A 23250-nucleotide genomic window follows, 5' to 3' on the forward strand; every position below is an offset into this window, starting at 1 on the left:
TTTATAGCAACAGAGAATTCTTATGTGCTATTAAAAAAAAGAATACTGCATATATAAAGGAGATTAAGAATTCCGGTCATTGTTGTAAGAATTAATAATTTTAGCCGAGCGGTTATACATAATAAATGTAGCAAATCTTCCTAATCTCATTCATCAGGATGGGCTCAAGTATATGGGATTTGCAAGGAAAAAATTGTCATCTTTTGTCATATGCTTAGTAGGTGTATCACTTTTGATCAAAAAAAATATTGTCAAAAGAAAGCAAAATTTCTAGTTTAGTATATGTTAATTCATCTGACATACATTGATTAAAGTCTAGTTGTTGTACTCCTTATGGTGTGGACAGGAGAATGAAATTGTCTGAACTTCATTATTTGCCACTAATGTATGTTCATCTACCCCTTGGGAGAGGGGGGGGGGGGTTACCATAGTCTGAAAAAGGGAAATTGAACTCCAAAATCATTTCATATGCAATGTATAAATTTATTCTATTCGTCTTTTCTGAGACTCTAAAATATGATCACTAAAATCAAATACAAATCATTTTAAAAAATAAAAAATAATAATTAAAACAGCTAGCAAAAAGGAAACAAACAAAAGCTTTTTAAAAAGTGTATAAAAATCGAAACAGATGAAGAAAAATCTATATCTTTTGCAAAACATGAAATTTAATATAGAATAATTCTCAATGGAGTTGTGTAGCGTAGTAAAGCCTTACTCTTAGGGCAAGTCGAAGTTGAAAAAGTTTACATATCACACATGGAATTTACACATGAAATATACTCTTAATTAAATCTTATATTACAGGTCTTACTAATTTTAATCTCTTCTAATACTCTCAGGTGGGTTCCGAGCGCCCTATAATCATGATGTGATAAAATAGACTGGGTCATTACTCGGCTCTTACAATACTTAATCAATTTCACATAAGCACTGATTAGCGACAGACAGGTGAATAATGAGGGGGGAGAAATCACAAAACAGTCTGCTGTACCAGGAGTCATTTCTACAAAAACATCTAATTTTATAAACAGGAAGTGCTGACCAACAAATTCAATACTTTATAGAGTTTATTTGATAGGAATATGTATATGGTGGTCAATCCTTAAGGGAGTTTCTAATACTACAAAAGAGTAAGTATTATGCAACCCGGATAAAATGTAATGTGCTTCAATATCCCTGTATTATAAAATGAAAAATGCACCTCCGTTCGAGAATTTTATTCAGTAGTGAAAATATTTTTGGCGAAGAGCTGTTTACTTAACCCTGAGAGGATTCAGTGTTTGGTGGGTGGGTGGGGGATAGGGGTAGGCTTGAAAGGGTAGAGTACCCGGTTCTAGAGGCAGCCTTGAACCCGTCTCCCACTCTTTTTACAATGACTGACCTATAATAGCTAGTGGATTCCTTTGTCCTTCCAACAATTTTCAAGAATACTTTTTTTAAGACATAGATGCATAAGTATTATACGATATATAATGTACAACTGCATTTTGCTGTTGATTTTCCACTTATTTCAGGGTTATTTTTGTATGATTTCATTTTTGTAACTTATAACATAGTATTACATTAAGCTTGATTGTTTGCTGTTTTTGTGCAATGAGGTGTCTTTGCTGTGCACGTTAACACTTCCGTTAACTGACCTCAGATACTCCAAAATACAGGTAACTCGGTCCCAAATATCTTTTCTGTGCTGAATCGGATTAAAAGTCACCTTTTTCGGTATATTCCTATAAACATTATTTTTTAGAAGAGAAATGTTCTATATTCGATTTTAGGAGCGAGTATGTCATCTGAAGCTGAAACAAATAACTCCTCTGCTGGAAAGCAGGACGAGGAATGTAAAGACGAGAAAGTAAAAGATGAAGTATCCAAGGAAGCCACGGGTACTGACAAATCAGATGATAAGACACTGACAGAAAAAGAAGAAACAGGAATTGACGCAAAAACGGAAGCTGGTGATGTCAAGGAAGTAAAGCAAGAAGATTCAAAGGACGAAAGCCAAGTAAACAGCAAAGAAGGAGTAGAGGAAAAAACAGACGAGGCAAGCAAAGAAAATCAGGGTGAAGAGAAAGAAAATGAAAATACTGAGGAGGAAGTGAAGAAAGATGAAGAAGAAAAAGAAAAATCGGAGAAGGAGGAGGAGAAATCCCCTAAAGAGAACCAGGAAGGAAGTGACGAGACGGACAAGAAGAGTACTTCACCTGACCAATCAGCCGTCCCCACCAAAACGGAACCAGAGCCATTAACAGAGGGTAACATTTTTACGATTTTTTAAGGTTCGATGCTAGTCATGTTAGGTGACAATCCTGTTGAATGTCGAAATGAAATTTTAAGAATTTTCTTAAAGGATTAAAAGGTCAAACTTTGTTAAGCTCTCCACATTTTAATCAATTAAACAAGAAACCTGTCAAAGAACAAGAACAGAATCATCGATGTTGGCATTATGTCAAATCAAACCTTAAATAGGCTGTTGCAAATAGAACCGCTACCTTGTATGTAGTCAGTATCTATCTTACTTCGTGTATATGTTATCATTCATCAAACCTCTCCTTGTATCACTTCATTCATTCTATACATTACACATCGAAGGTAAATACAGGACGAAGGGCGAAGCAGGAATTTTTCCTGGAAAGGGGGGTTCCAGACCCCAAACCCTAAACCCCTAATCCCCCCAGACATACAAAAACAAAAATATCTCTGACTCACAATTTCTCACAAGACAAAAAAAGACAAAAAAGACAAAAAGACAAAACCCCAAATGCCCAAACATGGAAGCTTAAACCTAGTTCAGAGGTTGGGAGGGATTGACAAGTCGTTTTCCTATGCTCAAGACTTCCTACTAGGTTGTGAGAGGTCTGTGTTTTCCGGGGGCTGCGGTCCAAAGTCCTTTTTGTTTACTTTACAGTATAGATTTGATAATTCTATAATCCTAAGAGGGTTCCGGACGGGGGTGCTGGCTCCGCCTGTCCTGGGTTGGCATTTGAGACTGAAAATCAATAGAGAATGAATGTTGCTAATATTGTAAGGTGAAAGGTCTTCTAGAAAATGTACCTCACCCTCTTGGAAATGTATTTTCTTAATAATACGGTTATGTTTTGGCAGTTACATGTAGTAATTGCTACATGTACGTTGTAAACCTCCTAAAGTCTCAATAAGATTTAGTAACGACCGGAGCGAGTAAAAGGTTAACACCATTTTAAAGCTGTCATGATTTTGAACAATTTTTGTTCAACAACTAATCAAAAATTCTTTTTCGTTTCCGAGATAGTCATAATTAATGGTTTAAAACAGATATCAAATCCTTCCTGGTTCCATAATATGTTTTAACTAAATTTTAACATCTACTTAGTTGATAAAAATAGTTAATTCAAATCTTATTGAAAGGTACAATTTCCAGTTTCCAGAAGGGGGGGGGGTCATTTTTTACGCTTCCGTAAACAATGAATTTTGGCAGATATTTCATTGCATAAATTTGATTTCTTCTTTCAATATGGATAGAGTATTTTTTTAAAGAGTAAGGCAGAAAATTCTTTAACATAAAAAAAAATTAGACAGGCAGAAAAATCTTTAAAAATTTAAAAATAAACAAGAGGAAAATTCTAAGAAATTCTAAGAAAAAAAGAGAAAAAGTTAGACAGGCAGAATTTTTTCTTTTTTCTTTTACAAAGACTTTTTTCCAAATACCCTCCACAAGTTGTAGACTAAATCTTCTGATCTGCCAGTCAGATGACAATAAATAGAAGTCAGTTGTTTGCACACTTAGTAAATGTTTATGTGAATGAGAGGAAGGGCTTGACGATTTTCATGACTCTCTCTGACTTGTTTCCTCAGACATGGTAGCGATGTTAAAGAATATATTTCTGACACAATTACACAGAATTATATAACTTAGCTAAGATTATGGAAATATTTGTGCAACTTTAAATCCCAATTCTCCTCCAGGATTACAGCTAGTGCTGGGTTTGCCTTATCATTGTTTTATTCTCCAGTTAGATGCAGAAGTGCAGCCATCATTGATTTTTTTTCCTTTCATTGTCATTCACAATCTTAAATAATAAACGCATTGACTTTAGTGCTATTAAGCATGGAAGCTTCATTTGGATTTGGTGTGGTCAAAATCGAGGTATTAATCAAGTAAAGCGCCGAAGTACTATATAGTTTCAAGAGATGTATGAATTTGTGACTAAAGAAAATATTAATAAAACCAATCTTCTTAGAGTACTATAATATGTAAAATATTCTGACCAATATTGAACAGGTATACGACTTCATTATATTGTCAATATACCGGGGTAATACACACACACACACACACACACATATATATATATATATATATATATATATATATATATATATATATATATATATATATATATATATATAAATACATGAACAGGTATACAATTATAACTACATATGTAAAAAGGATAATGGATCGGCCTATCGGTTGCACACTCCTTCATACTCATTTTAATAGATATTTATAAATCAATTTAAAAACTGTTTTCGTCAATATTTTTTAATTTTTTGGGCAAAATGTACGGAATTTAGGATATACTTAGTCTCTCCCGTCTTTATCTACTCTCCATTAAAGCCTTATTTACATGTATATATCCTGTATATTTCTTTATTGATCCATAATAAATAACTCAAATCACAGGAATGTAGATCGTCACACATAAAATTTAACTCTGTGTGTCCACTTCAGTGGCACAATGAAAATTTCAGAGGTCATAAAAGGGAAAGTTCATTGATAAATCTTTATATAAAGGATGAAAATTATAATATGCTTTATATGGGGCGATGGTTTTCTTTTTAGTAAATGGGGGAGAGGGTGTTAATTGCATTTTCAAAAACGATCAGGTTTACAAAATTTTAATGAGGAAAATTATAATGAAGTAACACAGACATTGATCGCAAACATTCAAAGCAATAATTTAATAAAGGATGGGGTGTCTCAAACTTTTTAAATTTTTTAAACTAATTCACATGAAAAAAAAAAAAACCTGCCATACTTTTGACCAAAGACACCCCCCCCCCCCAGGAAGTACCCACTTTTTTCAAATTTTGCTATGGGCTAGACCTTTATGTCCCTCTATCAGTTTTACTGACAAACACGGGTTATCTTTTTGGGGGATCGTAATACTCTGGTAGGTACACCCATCTTTATGAGTATGCCATGTTGGAAGTGAATAACAAGATAATATTCAAAGTTCTAGAGGGATATGAGATTTTTGATATAGATATAATAAATGGTAAGTATAACTCGGAGATTATTTACCCTAATATTTGAAGGAAGGGGATCTGCTCCTTCTAATGTGTAGTCTTAGATTGATATAATTATATTGTTCTTTATATGCATCACAAAAACAATCTAAAAGATGAAACATCCCCCTTTTAAAACTTTTCCTTGTATTGACATTTTGTTCCTGATTTTCAGCTATACATTCCCAGCCCCCCCCCCCCCCCCTCAAATTTAGGCCTATTAATTATGGATTCTGAATAATCAAAGTGGTACAGAGTTTTAAAATACAAAAAAAAAAAATTAAAAAGTGTAACAAAGCTTTGTACACTACCCCCCCCCCCCCCAGTATGCATTACCCACAGATGCATCTACAAAAACAAAAGACTTCACCTATCTGTACATCAGTAGGACTGGGGTGATCTTAAGGGTATTACATGTATATATACTCCTGCAGTTACATGTATTAATATCTAACAGTTGCCAATATATTTCTTGGAATGAAAAAAAATTAAAACAAATATAATGTTTTGTCTTTTCGAGATACCAATGCTTTGAGAGAGAGAGAGGGGGGGCATGCATTTAAGACACTAATAATCTATTATTTCATTTCTTTATTCTTTAGATGGTGAAAAAGATGAACAACCAACAGAAACAACCAAAGGTGAAATAAAAAAAAAAACACATATTCATAAATGTAACATATTAATGTAGTTTGATATATATATATATATATATATATATATATATATATATATATATATATATATATATATATATATATATATATATATATATATATATATATATGAATTTAAAAGGACACCAATAATAGCCATATTTTCTGTACATTGATTTTGTCACTAGTTACTGTTCCATCAGATTTGCCTCATTTTCTCTTCCCAAGATGTTGTGGAGGAGCCAATAGAGAACCAGGTTAATGAGGAGTCACTGGAGGACCAGATTAAGGACATCCTAGAGGCCACTGAAGACACACAAACAGGTAGACAATTGTACAAATTACTGTACATGTACACAGACAGGTAGACAATTGTACAAATTACTGTACATATTCACATACAGTTAGACAATTGTACAAATTAGGGTTATGTACACAGACAGGTAAACAATTGTACAAATTAGTGTACATGTACACAGACAGGTAGACAATCATACATACTACTGTACATGAACACAGACAGGTAGACAATCGTACCTACTACTGTACATGTAAACAGACAGGTAGGTATTATTATATATAACTGTACATGTAAACAAACAGATAGTCAATTGTACAGATTACTGTACATGTACACAGACAGGTAGAAAGTTGTACACACTACTATACATGTACACAGACAGGCAAACATTATTACACATTACTGTACATATACATGTACACAGACAGGAAGACAATCATACATACTTCTGTACATGACCACAGACAAGTAGACAATTGTACACACTACTGTACATGTACACTGACAGGTAGACATTATTATAGATTACTGTACATGTAAACAAACAGATAGTCAATTGTACAAATTACTGTACATGTACACAGACAGGTAGACAATTGTTCAAATTACTGTACATGTACACATAGAGGTAGACAATTGTACAAATTACTGTACATGTACATAAAGAGGTAGACAATTGTACAAATTACTGTACATGTACAAAAAAGGTAGACAATTGTACAAATTACTTTAAATGTACACAAAGAGGTAGACAATTGTACAAACTACTGTACATGTAAACAGACAGGTAGACAATTGTACACATTACTGTTCATGTTCAGACAGGTAGATGAGTGTACACATTACTGTAAATGTAAACAGAAAGGTAGACTTCATTATTGTACGAGGGGTGATCAAAAAGTTCGCGAACTATCTCTATATTTACAAAACCACAATTCAGATCAGAATGAAATTTGGCACACATGTAGTCATACACATTTTCTATAAATAACATATGTTAAATAATGTTTTGCTCCTTGTTTTTGACGTCACAATGTGAAAATGACGTCAATATGTAGGTCACTTGTGACAAAAAATGGTTGACTCAGTCGTACTCAAGCAACGAACGGCTGTAAAGTTTAACGTATATCTTGGAAATTCCTTTGCAGTAGAATATGATAATTTGTATAAGGTTTATGAAGACAAAAGACTTACCAGAAGTTCAATCATTAAATGGATTGATTGTTTAAGTAAAGACAGGGAGACGGTTAAAAATGATGTTTGTTCTGTTGCCCATCGAAAGCAAGCCGGGGAAGAGATGTGTCCTTAGTTGAGCAATTTGTTATGAAACATCGTCAAGTAACAATTAGAAAAATGGTTGTATATCTTAACAATAATATAATTATTAAATCTCTAAAATATTGTTTACTTTAGACTTTAAACATATGAGATATGATAAAAAGAAGGCGCCCATACTTTATCCACATTGGGTCTACGACTCTCCCGAGACAGAGGACTCGGGTTTTGATGGGTCACCATACTAATTGTGGGAAGGGATATCCTTATCCACCCATCCTATTGCCGAGATTTGGCCATTTCTGACAGATGGACTGTTTTTGTTATAAAAAATAACTTCCATGGTAAGAAATATAAGACTCGGAAAAATCTTTTAGCTTCTCTGAACAGACTGCTTCGGAGCATGTCACATGAGTGCCTGGATCATGTGATTCGCGCATGGGCAGAACAATGGCAGATGTGCATTAAAATCGGAGAGGACTACTTTAAAAAATAATAAACACTGAAACTGCATTTTATTTCTTTTAAGGAAGTAATTCAGTTAGTTCGCGAATTTTTTGATCACCCCTCGTACAGCTAGACAGACAGAGACATTATAATACATTACTGTACATGACAGGTAGAGAATTGTAAAAATTACTGAACATATAAACAGACAGGTAGACAAAAAATTGTACAAATTACTGTACATGTACACAGACAGGTAGACAATTGTACACATTACTGTACATGTACAAAACAGTAGACATTTATTACACATTACTGTACATGTACACAGAAGGTAGACATTATTATGCACTACTTTATATGTACACAGATAGGTAGACATTTCTACAAATTACTGTACATGTAATGTACTGTAATGTGTGCACACATTAATGAACATTAATGTGTGTGCACATTACTGAACATGTGACAATTATCACATTGAGAGGTAATGTACACAAACAGGTAGACAATTGTACAAATTACTTTACATTTATAGAGACGGGTAAACATTTCTATACATTACTGTACATCTACATGTACACAGACAAAAAGACTTTATGACACATTAATGTACATGTAAACAGACAGGTAGGCATTTGTACAATACATATAAGTGTAATGTACTCAGACAGGTAGACATTTGTACACATTACTGTCTAGGGGACACTCATTTAGCACGAACAAAGATATAGAAAATTTACAGATATAGCAAAATTTTTTGAAATACTTGGCAAAATTCCTAACAATTCCTAGTAAAATTTTACAGATCAAAAAAATTTGAATTAGCAAATTTACGGTTACAGCCAACTAATTTTGTGTTCCCTAGACATTAAAAATAACTTAATTTACATCTTTTATGACAATATTCAAAGATTTCAATTTTAAAATATTGAATTGGCATACATTTTGTAAGTGTTTTTATTTGAAACTCAATTTGTACAAAAACTTTTGAACTCCAAGGTAAATTTTGTATTTTATACTTCCCTAAATACATTTGGTAGTCATGCATACTTGAAGGAAAAAATCTTGATCATAAATTCATTATGTATAATTTAACAAATTCATTATATGGATATAATGAATTACAGATATAGCAAAGTACATTCACAGGTCCCCAGAACTTCTCTATAGCTGAGTTTTACTGTACTGTTTGTACTGTTATCCTTTAACTTCCTTTCTTTCTGGACTGTGGTATATTTCCTGTTCTCACCCCAGGTCCTTCAGTTCCAAATCATTTCTGTAAAAAGACTAGATTTTAATCATTACAAAAGGAGACTCTGGGTGGCTAATGAATTCCATTTTTATGATTATCGTGAACAATGTGCTTACATGAATATTTTATGTGTATACTTTTAAATCTGACATAACAAAGAGGATTATCCACTATATACACACATTCATGTAATATAAGACTGGCATCACAAACAAGGTCATAATAAATCTGGTTTGCAGGTAAAATATTAAATACTGTGTTACTGGAAAAAATCAATATGGACTGTACTAAAATACCACAGAACTCTGTCTGCAAGACTACAAAAAAAAAAAAAAAAAAAAAAACCCTTGCTGCATTCTTTCCCAGTTCTACTACATAGACATTACTGGTAATCATCAAAACACACATATATAAAATCCTCCAGTCACATTTAATAGTCTGATGCACTGTGTCGAAGGGAGATAATTTGTAGATTTGACAGGACTTGTCAATGGAATTTTTACAACACCCTATTCTCTTCAGTGACCAGGTATATACCACGGTGATTGCTGTTTATACAGTTAAGGTTTAATTTAAATCCTATAAAATTACCTGCAGTCTTTTAATTCTTTGTCAACAGTCTAAGGGCTGGTATAATCAGAACATGTTTAAAGTTCAATACTTTTAATCTTTGTCTTTTGAATTAACATCTTAAAAGATAGATTTGGAATTTTGAAATCATGCAGTTACAATTTCTTTAGAAAACCAATTTCTTGTCTTATATATAGATACAAAAAAGTAGAACCAATACATGCTGGGTTTAACAGCTAGGATATTAAATGGACTGACTTATTTATACCGGTATATACATGGGTATCTTAAAATTTGGATTATGAGTGTATATTGATGAGACTTAGGTATTACAGCAGTGACGTGAAAGCCTTTCATCTCTATAACTGATACAGTTACCCACATCTTAAATTGGACTCTCGACTGCTTCATATTTAACTATTTTCAGTCTGTGATCGACACTGTTACAATATTGATCCAGAGAATTTTTTCCCTCTAATTTGTGATAACTTTTCAACCTACACAGATTTCTCTGGTATTCACAAGATAGGGGGTAGTGAATACTCCACTGTGACCTTATATAGAAAGGTGTTTCATTACCAACGAGTTTGTTGGACAAAGAGGAAATGATTTATGTTACTAATGAGATGAGGGATTTTATAAAGCAATGTAAAGTCCTTTTAAATGACAGGAATACATAGTAAAGCTGGGTTTCTTTAGTTCAATTGAGTCTAGAAATATCAAGGTAGGTGTTTTTATAGTACATATGTAAATCTTTATTTTGTTAATAAGTTGGCATTAAGCCACTCTATGTACACTTAACAAAACTTCTAAGTGTTCACTCTAATAAAAGTATTTATTTAAAAACTACAAGATAGAATGGTATGATATTTTCAAATTATTATAACCAACGAGTCTTCTCAACAATTGTTGAAAGAAAATCAATTATCACCGATGAAAACCAATGTACCGTGACGAAGCGTAAAAACAATAAATCTGTACTTTACGGCAAGTATTTTGTGTGATCAGCATCTTTTTGTGACCATTTTCAATTTTTGAAAATTGGTTTAACTAAAAAACAAAAAACATTGGCAAAATAACCATTGAGAAATGAGGGAGAGCCATTGGAATGTTGTTATCCAGGATCATCCTTGCACCATGTTTTACTCACTTTGATTTTAGTGTTTATTTGTCCTTGATTTTACTTTTAAAAATTAACAACAAGTATAAAAACCCATTTAAACACATTTTTCTATAGGTTCTGCGTCATTTTCATCGCCAACTTGTCACAATTTGAAAGTTTTGGACAAAATTTCATCAAACCGGAAGTGATCTGGATCTTCATCTGAGGCCAACATTTCGCATCACAACTAGGTTAAAAGTTTGTTACGTTGTCCTGAAACAATTTTAGAAACATTAAAACAAACAACTTAAATGGTAAGAAAATGATAAGAAATTGGTGCTGGTGGCAGTCTAATATCATCTCGAACAGTCTGAATCATCCTTAAAGAGGTACACTTACATGCGAAACGCCCAAGAATATTGACCAAAAGGTATCTGTGATGATGCACTGTCAAATTCCCGGATCTGAATCCTATTGAATACATTTGGGATTTTTGTAAGGAATGTCAAAGCACCCCCCCCCCTCCACACAATTTCAACGGTTTAGAAAGATCCATGCAGTAGGTGTGGCAGCAGATGGGTCAATATCCTATTCAGGGGTACATGGTATCCATGAGAAAAGAATATGCTTTGCAGTAATTTAAGCGAGTGGTGGTCTTATTCCTTAGAGATTATTTTATGTGAATTTTCATTTTGAGGGTACATCATGTCCTTGACACTTTGCTTAAAATTCTGACGAGATACTTACATGAAATTTACGCAACATCGAACTGAAATATTCATCATTAACCATGAATTAAAGAAATTATTTATTGTATGCATTTGTTTTTTAAAAATTAAAAAATGTTAGGTGAACACTTAGAAGTTTGGTTCAATGTATACAGTGGTATAGATGCATTGTAAACCCAAATGACTATTTAATATTTACACCTAATGCTTACATGTGTAATTCTTTTTTTTTTTTACTACTAATAAAGAAAATTAAGATAAATATTATAATGCAACCTCATGCTTGTAAAGAATTGCCAAATATTTAAACACCTGAAATTTGTCAAATCTTTCAAGTAAAGAGTGTGTTAAAGGGGAACAACTCCTAATTCAACAATCTTGTATTTTCACAAATTGTCTGTGTAAACAATATTTGTTTATCCATATTCTATTTTATTTGTACACTAATTTGAACGAAAAGTAAATTTTTTAAGATGATGAATACCTTAATTAGTTGCATATCTGAAAATCATAGGTTCACTGAAATGTTTAGGTTCGGTAGATAAAAAGAAAATTGCCATTATAGTAAATAATCTTAATAAACAATCCCTTTTATTTCATACCATCTTTGGGATTTATTAGCTTATAAAAAATATGAAGTTAAATTTTTGAAATAATTTTTAGGACCTGTATATGCATGTATAAAATATACATGTACTTCTATGAACATCAGATTTAAAATTAGCTTATCACAATTTTTTCATTGAATATTTAGTGCAAAAAAAGGAGAAAATTAATCAATTAATTTGAACATTTTTTTATATCATTCTTGCTGTGTCTGTTAAACTTTATAATCCCCATTCCTAGTCAGTAATGTGTCTCTAACCTACAATATCTCTACACTTGATAGTTATTTTGCTATCATTTGTTGAATGAGGAAACAAAATTGGCAACACATTTGTGTATTAGGAATGGAACAGGATAATCTCTTTATTCCTAAAAAGCAATGCTTGCTCCCTATTTGGTCTTCGCTGACCATCACTAAGGAATATACAGAGGTATTTGGACATAATCCCTAACTCATACTTGATCATGCTGCATACTTTATCCTCTCAATTGTAAGATGAAACTGTTGGCAACTGTTCCATGAAAAATTTAATCCTGTAACAGTGATGGGGGAGAGCATAAAGGCTAATGATTTCACATTAAAATATAGATGTAATCAATTTAATTTATAAAATCCATGAGGCGGGGTGGGTAAGGTTGGGGGATAAAATTTATTGGCTAAATCTGTCACCAGCTGCTTGCAGTGGTTAGAGCATTTGCTCTACAGTCATGGAGTAAGGATTTATACCTTATGTTTTGGGTTTGAATCCCCTGTGGAACTTGGAGACTGGTCCTTCAGATGAGACCGTTAAACCAAGGTCCTGAGTTACAGTAAGTGCTCAGGCACGAAAAAAAAACCATCACTGCTTAAAGACATTAAGTGTCAAGAAAAGGTCTAAATTTGTTGCCCTCCACCGGCAAGTGGTGGCATCTCAATATGAATGAAAATACTAATCTCAATAAAGCTTTAACTTGAAGCCCTTCTTAAGATTACTGACCTTAAACAAAAATAAAGATCTGGAGAGAAATGGTTAAACTCTTATCAATGCAATATTGAGGACTCAGCTCTTAAGATTCCAATATAATATAAAGCATTAAAACAAATCATCACACATTCATGAAAAAAAAAACACATGAAATAAATGACTTGTGCTCAGTCTGAATCTTTTTGTGGTTAATATTGAATTTAGATGTTTCTTGTATAGTTTTCTTGTGCAACTTTAAGAATATTCCAAAACCTTAGTGCACATCTACAAGGTCAGGCTAATCTTACACAGACAGAGTGACAATAAATTATAATATCTGAACTGACACTTTAGAAAACATTGAACACCCCCCCTCCCCCCCCCCCCCCCCAAAAAAAAAACTTTCTAAACATAATTTAGCTACGGTTGTAGAATTTTATATTTTCAATATTGATCGGTATTAATTATTTACAAAATTTTAGAATAGGATAGAAGATCAAGTATTTTGTGATCGTCATTTTATTGAGTAACTGCCAAAATCCTAAATATTAAAAATAATCATAAGTTACACACATCCCTAAGTCATTTTATTGAAATATTTCTAAACAAGCCAATATGTTTTAGTCAGTTACATTACAAATTGATTACAAGTCGGAGAATTTGTGAAGAATCAGATTGTTGCTATGCAGAACTCTGTAGCCATAATAGAGACAGTAAGAGCACAGAGAGAGAGAGGGGGATATCTAAATATGGATGTTTGTTCTCTGATATTAACAGGAGACCAGATGGAATTTATCTTATGCAGGAAAAAATTAATTGTTGCAAATCATTGCATTGGCTCTGAGTCAGATTACAATTTTAGGGCTTGAGTAAATGAAAACTTCCGGGTGATCCTTCTTTTATAATAAAATAACATTCTCTCTGTGTCTCTCACAATACTTCTAGTTACTCAAAAACTAAATTACTGGACTAAAAACTGTTCATCAAAACAGTTTGATTTTATTTTTATCAAGATTCAAGCAAAATATTGCCACTGTAGACTATAATGAGACAAATAAGTGCATGTGTACTGTATATACTTGTAAGACAAGATTTCAAACAAGTATTTTATACTGACATATATTAAAAAATATGAATCTGAAGATGATTTATTAATATATTCTTTAAGGTAGACCTCTTTTAATAAAAATTGATCTCAATACTTATAAAAACTGTTTATCTTTGAGATTAGCGGAGTTTAATGATGCTGTCTTGTACATATGTAGTAGAATGACTTCATTTGACTTTACTGTCGGAACACTTCAATCAAGGATCATTGACATTGGTCTGTAAACTTTAAAATAAGTGGTGCATGTGTACCTTCTTCATCTCTGTCATCAATATCACTGATATACTGATTTCTCAAGGGTTTATATATTATTAAGTGTTTACTAAACATGGCTTGAGTGACGTGCCATTAAAATCAATTGTGAGTGAAGGTGTGTTGTTTACCTGGTAGGCAACACTTTGCATAGACCAGTCTAATCCTATTGAATTTCATCTTTACAGAGGAAAAATTAGAACCTAAAAGTCCAACAAAGGAGGATAAGGAATTACAGCCGGATTCTCCCGAGGAGGATAAAACTAAATCTGAAGAAACCGATGATGTAAAGGATACTGAAGGAGTGACTGAAACTGAAAACCAAGACAATTCAAATAGTGCTGAAGAAAACTCTGAAACAAAAGAGGCCGAAAATCCAACTGAAAGTGAAAACACTCCAGAGAGCAATATAGAAAATACTGAAAAACTGAACTCTTCTGGAATGGAAGGTGAGAAAGAAGCAGTTGCTGTTGCCACAGAAGGTGAGCAGGCTGTGGCTGAAGTAAAGGAGGAGAAAAGTGAGGAAAAGAAAGAGGAGAAAGGGGGGACTGATGAGGTAAGGGAGGAGACAAAAACATCAGAAGAAACAAACCTAGAGGAAGAAAATAAGCAAAAGGAGGAGAAAGAAAGAAAGAAAACAGAAGAAGAGGAGGAGAAGAAGAGAAAGGAAGAAGAGGAGGAAAGGAAACAGAAGGAAGCTGAGGAAGAAGAGAGGAAGAAACTGGAGGAAGAACAAAAATTAAAGGAAGAAGAAGAAAGAAAGAAAGAGGAAGGAGAGAAGAAGAAAATGGAGGAAGAACAAAGATTAAAAGAAGAAGAAGAGAGGAAGCAGAAAGAGGAGGAGGAGAGGAGGCAGAGAGAGGCTGAGGAAGAGGAAAGAAAGAAAAAGGAATTAGAGGTAAATTTTAGAACTGGAAAGGTCAAGGACATTGTGACTCTGATTTCAATCAGGGTTATTTGTTAGTTTTCTTTTACTATAACTACATCAAAATTAAGGCTGTATGATATTTATCAGTTTAATATAATTCAAACACACCATGGAAAGCATTAGCGATTTTTTTTTGCATATATGTGAGTGCTTCCCCACTGTCTTTCTACATTGTTAAAGTTTATTATAATTTCATTGGACTTCATGTCTAGGTAGAAAGTACATGGCAAGTTAAATACTTTTTTTGTCTGATACTTTCTAGAAATAAGACAGGGATGTTAAAAACATTAAACAGAAAACCAAATCAGAAAAAAAATGTCTATGGGTGGGTAGGTAGGTTAATAAAATGAAATTAAAGACAAATATTTAGGTCAGAATTTATGATAAACCTCTTCCTTCCATACCCCAAAAATTATTTTTTTATTTATATATCCCTCTTTCAACAGTGAAAATGATTAAAAACTAATTTAAACCTAGAATCCAATTTTTTGGATTTTCAAAATTTGCATACATGTACCAGTTATGTTTTGGTAGCCAAGTGGGGAATCCCACACCTTGAACATCCATTAACAAATATTGGATATATCAATATCTAATGAACCAAAATTATCAAATTTAAATTTTTTAAGAAATTGCGAAACATCTTTTTTGGGATGAAGTTGAAAAAAAAAGATTCAAAGTGAAACATTTTATTTTGTTTTTCTCTTAAAATTCTTGAAAATTTTGGTCGGTTGGTCAGTCTTGAAAAACTGAGACCTAATAAAAAGAAGTGGCCCTTACATGTAAATCTTCTTTTGGGATATATCTGCAATATGGTGTGTCTTTCAGAAAACGTGCAGATAAACAAGGGTTAAGAATATTGAGGTTGAAATCTGTATTCATGGAAAGATAGAGTCCAAAGACATATCCTTTGTACTCAATACATATATGTACATGTATACATGTACAAAGTACAGTTGAGCTTGTTATCTAGTACAGTGATATCTTGAATACCAGAAACTCTTGCAAAACATATGTAAATGTACTGTGGTCATCTAGAACTAATCAGTGATCTACAGAGATGGGAAAAAAGAGTTTTCAGGTATGTTGAGATGCAGTTCCAATTAACTGACAATGCAGCGGGTTTTTCCCTCAATATTAAGTACAGTGCTCCATGATGTCTGAAATTTAATATCATTTTCTGTCCCTCTGTATCACCTGGCTATAGATAATTAAATAGACTTAATTAACAGGTGTTCATCAGGGATTACAGAGTAAAGCTTGTATATTATACTCAGAATATTTGTAATATTGTTCAGAGTCTGGCCAATATTCTGCACAAGTAATTAAATTTCCGTTAATACCAGCTCATGGCAGTCTTGTTTACTAGGTTAGCCACACTGTACACCCATATATTAATGATATTAGTAAATGATAAAAATGAAAGAGTATGAGCTTGACATATTGAAGGCAAATAAAGACCTGACATTGCCATGATCCTCAATGGAGGGAAATTGGGAAATGGTTGCAGGGCCATAACAAGGCAATTTGCACTGTGCAGAACTGTTTGACTATTGGAATAAAAAAAAAAATACCCATTGTAGAATTTAACAGATATAATAGAAAAAGGAACCTTAGAGTTGGATGAATTATTAAAATTAACCTAATGATTACATCTAGTGAAAACAAAATCTTAAATGAAAGGAAAAGAATTTCAAAGAGAACAGATTGTTTTTGACAAAAACAATTACTGAAATCAGTTTGACATGAAAAAAATGACACCTTGATTTTACTGAGTTATTGATATATCATGATACTCACTGACAGAATGTACTAGAGCCATCTATTATTTTAACTTTGAATTATTCAAAATTAATTAGCTTACATGTATTTTTTTTTTCAATTTTTAAGCTGCATTGATTCAAGTACACATAAATGTTGATAAAACTTGTTTATTATGAAATGCAAAAAAGTAGCTGTACATTTATGTGCAAATGTGAAAATTTATTTTGCACAGGTAAAGGTAATTCTAATTAAATTTCATCTTCTGTGAGAATATTCAATTTTGCAGTTTAGGCCTGGTAGTATCTCAGAAGCTATATATGAGAGTCAACACATTGTTTATAAATACAGTTCTTTTTTTTTTTCAAAGGAGAAGCTAGAGTCTACACTGGCCAATCAGAATGCAGATAAAGAAACCATGAAATCCTTGATAGAGGAGAATGTTAGACTAAAGGGAGACATGGAAAAAATGAAAGAAGATTATGAGAAAATCAAGGATAAAGAAGCCAAAATATCACAAGTGGAGAAAGAAAACCAGGAAAAAACAGACCAGATCAAGAAACTGGAGGCTGACTTGGAAAAACTTAAGGCTCAGGCATCCAATGGAACAGGAGGGGAAGCCTCGGCTCAGAGGATATCTGACTTAGAGAAGAAGCTCATCCGCCTGGCAAAAGAGGATGAGGATAAAGATAAACAGATCACATCCCTCAACAAAGAGCTACAGCAAACCAAAACAGAGCTACAGAAGAGAGAGGCACGGGCACCAGGTGAAGGAGGGAACCAGCCATCTAAGTCATGCATCATTCTGTAGACTTTAACATAAATTTAATATGCATCAGAGGTGCTCAGGAGTAAATTGTATTCCTATTTTTCCTTTTAAATTTTTTTCAAGATCTGGAACATATTTCATATTTAAAGACTAAAAATATAGTGATCTCCATAAACTAGTTAGTTTTTTTTTTGACAATAAATTATATCAAATGAATGTTAATTTTTATAATATGTACAGTTAAAATTTGCTATCTCAAACATTGATATCTCAAAATATGCATAAGTCAAAGTAATTTGCAAGTCCTAACCACTTTTCCTCTGTTTTTTTTTTATCCCCCTTAAATATCTCTCAGTTTTTCCATTGAGTTTGAGGTAACGAAGTTTGACTATATAATGTTTGAAAAGTCCCGTCCATTTATTGAGGAGAGCTCATCAAAGCAAGTGTGATCTTTGTATGCTAGTCATTATTAACTGTTTATGTTAGTATTTGCACCAAATGTGATTTTATTTCCCCAGTGCATGGGATACATGTTGAATTTTCAAGTCATATTAAGAGTATGACCAAATCTTTCTCTTTTTTGTGGACTATGTTCATTTAGTTTTCAATATCTATTCCAAATCATTTATATCAACAGAAGAAAAAAAAATGTACATCAAATGCTTCATTGATTTGACAATTTGTTATCTTACTGTATGTGTACATATTATAGTAAGATGATATGGCTTAATCAAGCAATTGTCATAGATTTGACATTATCTTTTGCAAATAGTTTATATAATAGAACAAAGTACACTTTGCAACTGTCATACATGTGAATATAAATTTCTTTACAACTTTTTATATAACTGTGATTATTAAAAAATGACTTTAACTAATGTGTTATTGATGAGTTGCAGTGATTTTTATTTATTTGTTTGACCAGTGTGTGACTTTCAAAGTCTTCAACTTATTAGTGTAAACAATCATTGAATGGTTAATATAGTGTAAGTACCGGTCTTGTAGAGTAAGATTTCCCCTCTAAAATCTTTCCCCTCAGATAACTAGCTCTAGAGCGGGATTTCCCCCCCAGAAAGTACTTGTTAGCTCTAGAGTAGGATTTCCCCCCACGGAAAAATGAATCCAGAGTATGATTTTCCCCACTAGGACAGGATTTTCCCCACGGAAAAATGGATCTAGAATAGGATTTCCCTCACGGAAATCCCACATTAGATTCAATTTTACGGGGGAAAATCCTACTCTGTTTTACAGTTACAGATTGCGATTTCCCCTAGAGCCAATTTCCCACCTAGTGTTATTGGCATATTTCTTGTCTAATTTCGAAACTCAAAACAATCAATAGAACATTAATGTCTCTGTCTGTCTGTCTGTCTGTGCTAACCTAATCCATATAATTACTGTATGAAATGTTGGTTAAAAGTGAATGTTGACAAGGAAAAAATTAGTATTTTGGGTAGTGGTCGCTTAGCAGAAAACAATCTACATTTTACTTTTAATGATTTTTACTTAGATGTCGGTGATAGCTATAAATATTTTGGAATGTTTTTCTCCAAATCAGGATCTTTTAACAAAATATACAAAAAAAATACAACATATAAATGTTTACGTATGGAGTGATTTCAAAATGCAAGTATCATACATGTAACCTTTTTTCGTCAGATCTGTGACAGAATTGTTAAATAAGTTTTATTGTATGGCAGTGAAGTTTGGAGATTCACGAAAAATACTTTATTTGAACAAGTTCATCTAAAATTGTTTGTATTGTGCATGATAAAGAGCTCAAGGAAAAGAGGCATATTAGGTCATTGTCTTGTACATTTGATATTTTTTAAAAGTCCAAGACAGATACCTGCTTGTTCACAAAATCTTTTCAACACCATGATATTATGCAACGAATGCGTTAATGTGTTCTCCACAGAATTGCTTTACTTAATAAAATAGGACTATTGACAGCAAGATAGTTCAAGACTTCATGATAATTAAAACCTACCGATAATTATTAATTCAAAATCGATTAAAAATCTCCGCCATTTTCCTTTCATAGTTTCTCGTACGAAAGATGCAAACAACCACAAAGATACAAACTCGTTTTAACGAGATATCTAACTTGTAATAACAAAATAACTAGCTTGTGTTAACGAGAATTATGGAGATATCGAACAGTATTCAAGCTCAAAGTCCATTTAGACAACACAAAACAGGAGCAGAGCAAACAAGGACCTCCAAAAACATCAGAGGTGGAATCAGGTGCCACGGAGGAGTAATTATCCCATGCCGACCGGACACACCCGCCGTGTGCTCCTTGTTATGATCGGAAAAACGGCAAAATCCGTCGACAATTCAGCGTGTAAATAATGGCCTAACAATTAGTATGAAAAACGTCAGTCAGCATTTTACTTAATGATAGGTTGTATTAGCTGACCATAAAACTTTCGAAATGATGACGACAAACAAGACTGTTGATATCCTTGTTTCATCAACTTGTTTGTCAATAGCTTGCCTCGTTTTGAATATTGTTCATACGTAGAGCATGCTATTGCGTATCGAATCAACTGAGAGACATAAACCCCATATGCAGGTGATAAGGGTAAATTACTACATAAAGTAAGGGAAGTTTATCATAAAGCTTTGTTGTTAGGTTACCATTAACGTCTTTTTCTAGTTAAATATCCAAATATAAAACATATGTGTCAGACCCTGTGGTATCTTTTTTTCAAGCTCACTGGGATTTATCGAGTCGAAATGTGAATGGAAGCAACTATTCTTAATTGATAATGTGTCATCGATATATCTACATGTAAATGTCGAGTTGAAAGCCACAAGTGTTTTTCTTTTCATGTAGAAGTTTATGAATAAATTATGCTTCATATGAATATAAGAATAGGTCTGCTAATAATTACAATTGGTATCCATGGGAATTCGAACAGATTGTTAAATACATGATCTCAAAAAAACTACATAGATATTGTTAATCAGAAACTCAACCATCTTTTTAATAAAACTTCAGAGTATATTGTGTGTACAATTAGAATGTTTTTTAACAAAATAATTTTGCAAATGACCAATGACGAGGTCAGTATATTTACAAGATCCATTTTTATTGAAAAAGCAGCTACATGTAATATATTGAGTCACGGGTCTTTCAGATATGACAGGCGTTGGCAGGATAAAGATCCTTCATTGTTCAATGTCCGTAAGTGCCGAGCATATTTCCAAATTTGAAGCCCTTCACCGGTATATTTTGACGTCTCATATGAGTGAAAAATTCTGGCAAGGGACGTGAAATAATAATCAATCTATTAAGCTTCCTCTACTTAAATAGAGGTCTGGATTTAGTCAGATTGTATGAAAGATACCAGTCAACATTGCTTATTATTGTGAGGAGAAAAAGATATAAACCCCATATACAGGTGATAAGAGTATATTGCTACAAAAGTAAGGGAAATTGACTATAGAAAAATGGAAGTTGAGTTTCATGTACGGTTAGCGTCGGTAATGGCAGCTCCCATAATACCGGTAGTTCTCAGTTCAGAAGTGATTTTCGTGCATAATATCAAATATTTTAAACGACTCATAAATTGCTTGCAGGATAAAGATAGCTGGATGTAAAATAATCTTCTTAAATTAAACCACAGCAAAATAGAATTGATATTTTTTTCATCAAAATTTCAATCCAGAAATGTATCAGTCTTTGTTTATTTGTTTATTACTCTCAAACCATACAATGGTACATGAGGTACATAAACACATTTACATATATATAGAATATCAGGTCAAGTAAGGAGGAGTAGTATATATATATATATATATATATATATATATATATATATATATATATATATATATATATATATATATATATATATATATATATATATATATATATATATATATAGAGGATATTGAATGTTTTTTAGATGAATATGGAATTTATTTCACGAGTGGGACAGGATTTTTTGATATTTTCACGAGTGCGAAGCACGAGTGAAAATATATAAAAAAGTCCTATCTCACGAGTGAAATAAATTCCATATTCATCTACAAAACATTGAATTTTCTGTTTATTACATTTTCTTTGATTTTCCCTTTGCCTCTGTCTTTTCTTAACACACTGTCATAGGCTTGACCTCATAGTCGAGCGGTTGAGACGTCATAGCTTTGCAGTTGTGAGATTGAAAACATTACATAGCATGAATTTAGCAACATATTTGGGAAGAAATTTGCCGTTTTAGCTCCATCAAGATGGTTAGTTACTAACTCTATCTTATGACAGACCAGAAATGATTTTTTACTTACTTTGATATCCTTTCACACTGTGAGAGAATATCATTTTGGTATCCTTTCACACTGTGAGAGAATATCAATTTTATTCAATAAATAAATCACAGTATTTCACTGTTGAAAATGTTTATATATATATATATATATATATATATATATATATATATATATATATATATATATATATATATATATATATATATATATATATATATATATATATATATATATATATATATATATAAGAAGATTTTTACTGAAAACATGCCAATATCTATTTAACAAACAAAGACAGCTTTACCAATGAGTCTACATCTGTGGTGGACATAAGGTTCTCAAATTTACAAGTATTTACATTAGAAAAATATTTCTTATCTTAAAAATCCTATTATTTAAACATTTAGATGAATTTTCTATACTCATAAACCATTCTTGTGTAAATTGACTTAACAATGTTTCTTTCACAACAGTCTTTAACCATGTTATACTTAAGAAATTTTGATTCATCCATACATAAGACAGACCACAGGAATTCAAAATATCTCTTATACATTTCAACCATGGGTACATAAATAAACCTTCAGAAAAGCATTTATGTAGAAAGCAGCACATTATGTATGTTAACTTATGCAAATTAAAATATCTTATTTTTCTAAGTACACCATACATGGCTTTTGACTTTTGTTTAGTTAAATTTATGTGGTTTTGCACTTCGGAACAGTCCACTACGAGACATGACAACACCTAAATATTTAAATTCGTTCACAATTACAATTGGAGCCTCTTTATACAAAAATATCTTCTTAAGAGCTCTTCCTCTAGAAAAAAATAAGTATTTTAGTCTTGTCTGTATTTACTTGAAGCTTCCAATGATCATAATAATCAGCTCTCATCATCTTTAGCTTCATTAACTTTTTTCAAATAATCAGACATTGATTTAATATCAACTTTAGTTTTACATTTAGCCTTTGAGCTATTTAAAATTCTCCAATATTCCTT

General features: G+C 32.3%; 1 protein-coding gene across 1 annotated transcript; it reads left to right on the plus strand.

Annotated features, from left to right (window-relative positions):
• The first annotated feature begins 1783 nt into the window (after positions 1 to 1783).
• LOC133187970 (golgin subfamily A member 6-like protein 22) lies at positions 1784 to 18069 on the plus strand. Its single transcript, XM_061323363.1, has 5 exons — positions 1784 to 2252; positions 5871 to 5909; positions 6153 to 6248; positions 14701 to 15410; positions 17572 to 18069. The coding sequence occupies exons 1-5, from the start codon at positions 1784 to 1786 to the stop codon at positions 18010 to 18012; spliced, it is 1755 nt and encodes a 584-aa protein (XP_061179347.1). The 3' UTR covers positions 18013 to 18069.
• The last annotated feature ends 5181 nt before the right edge of the window (positions 18070 to 23250 follow it).

Source organism: Saccostrea echinata, unplaced genomic scaffold, assembly GCF_033153115.1.
Source record: "Saccostrea echinata isolate AGI-Se365-2 ecotype Australia unplaced genomic scaffold, CSIRO_AGI_Sech_v1 ptg000015l, whole genome shotgun sequence".
Taxonomy (NCBI): Eukaryota; Metazoa; Mollusca; class Bivalvia; order Ostreida; family Ostreidae; genus Saccostrea; species Saccostrea echinata.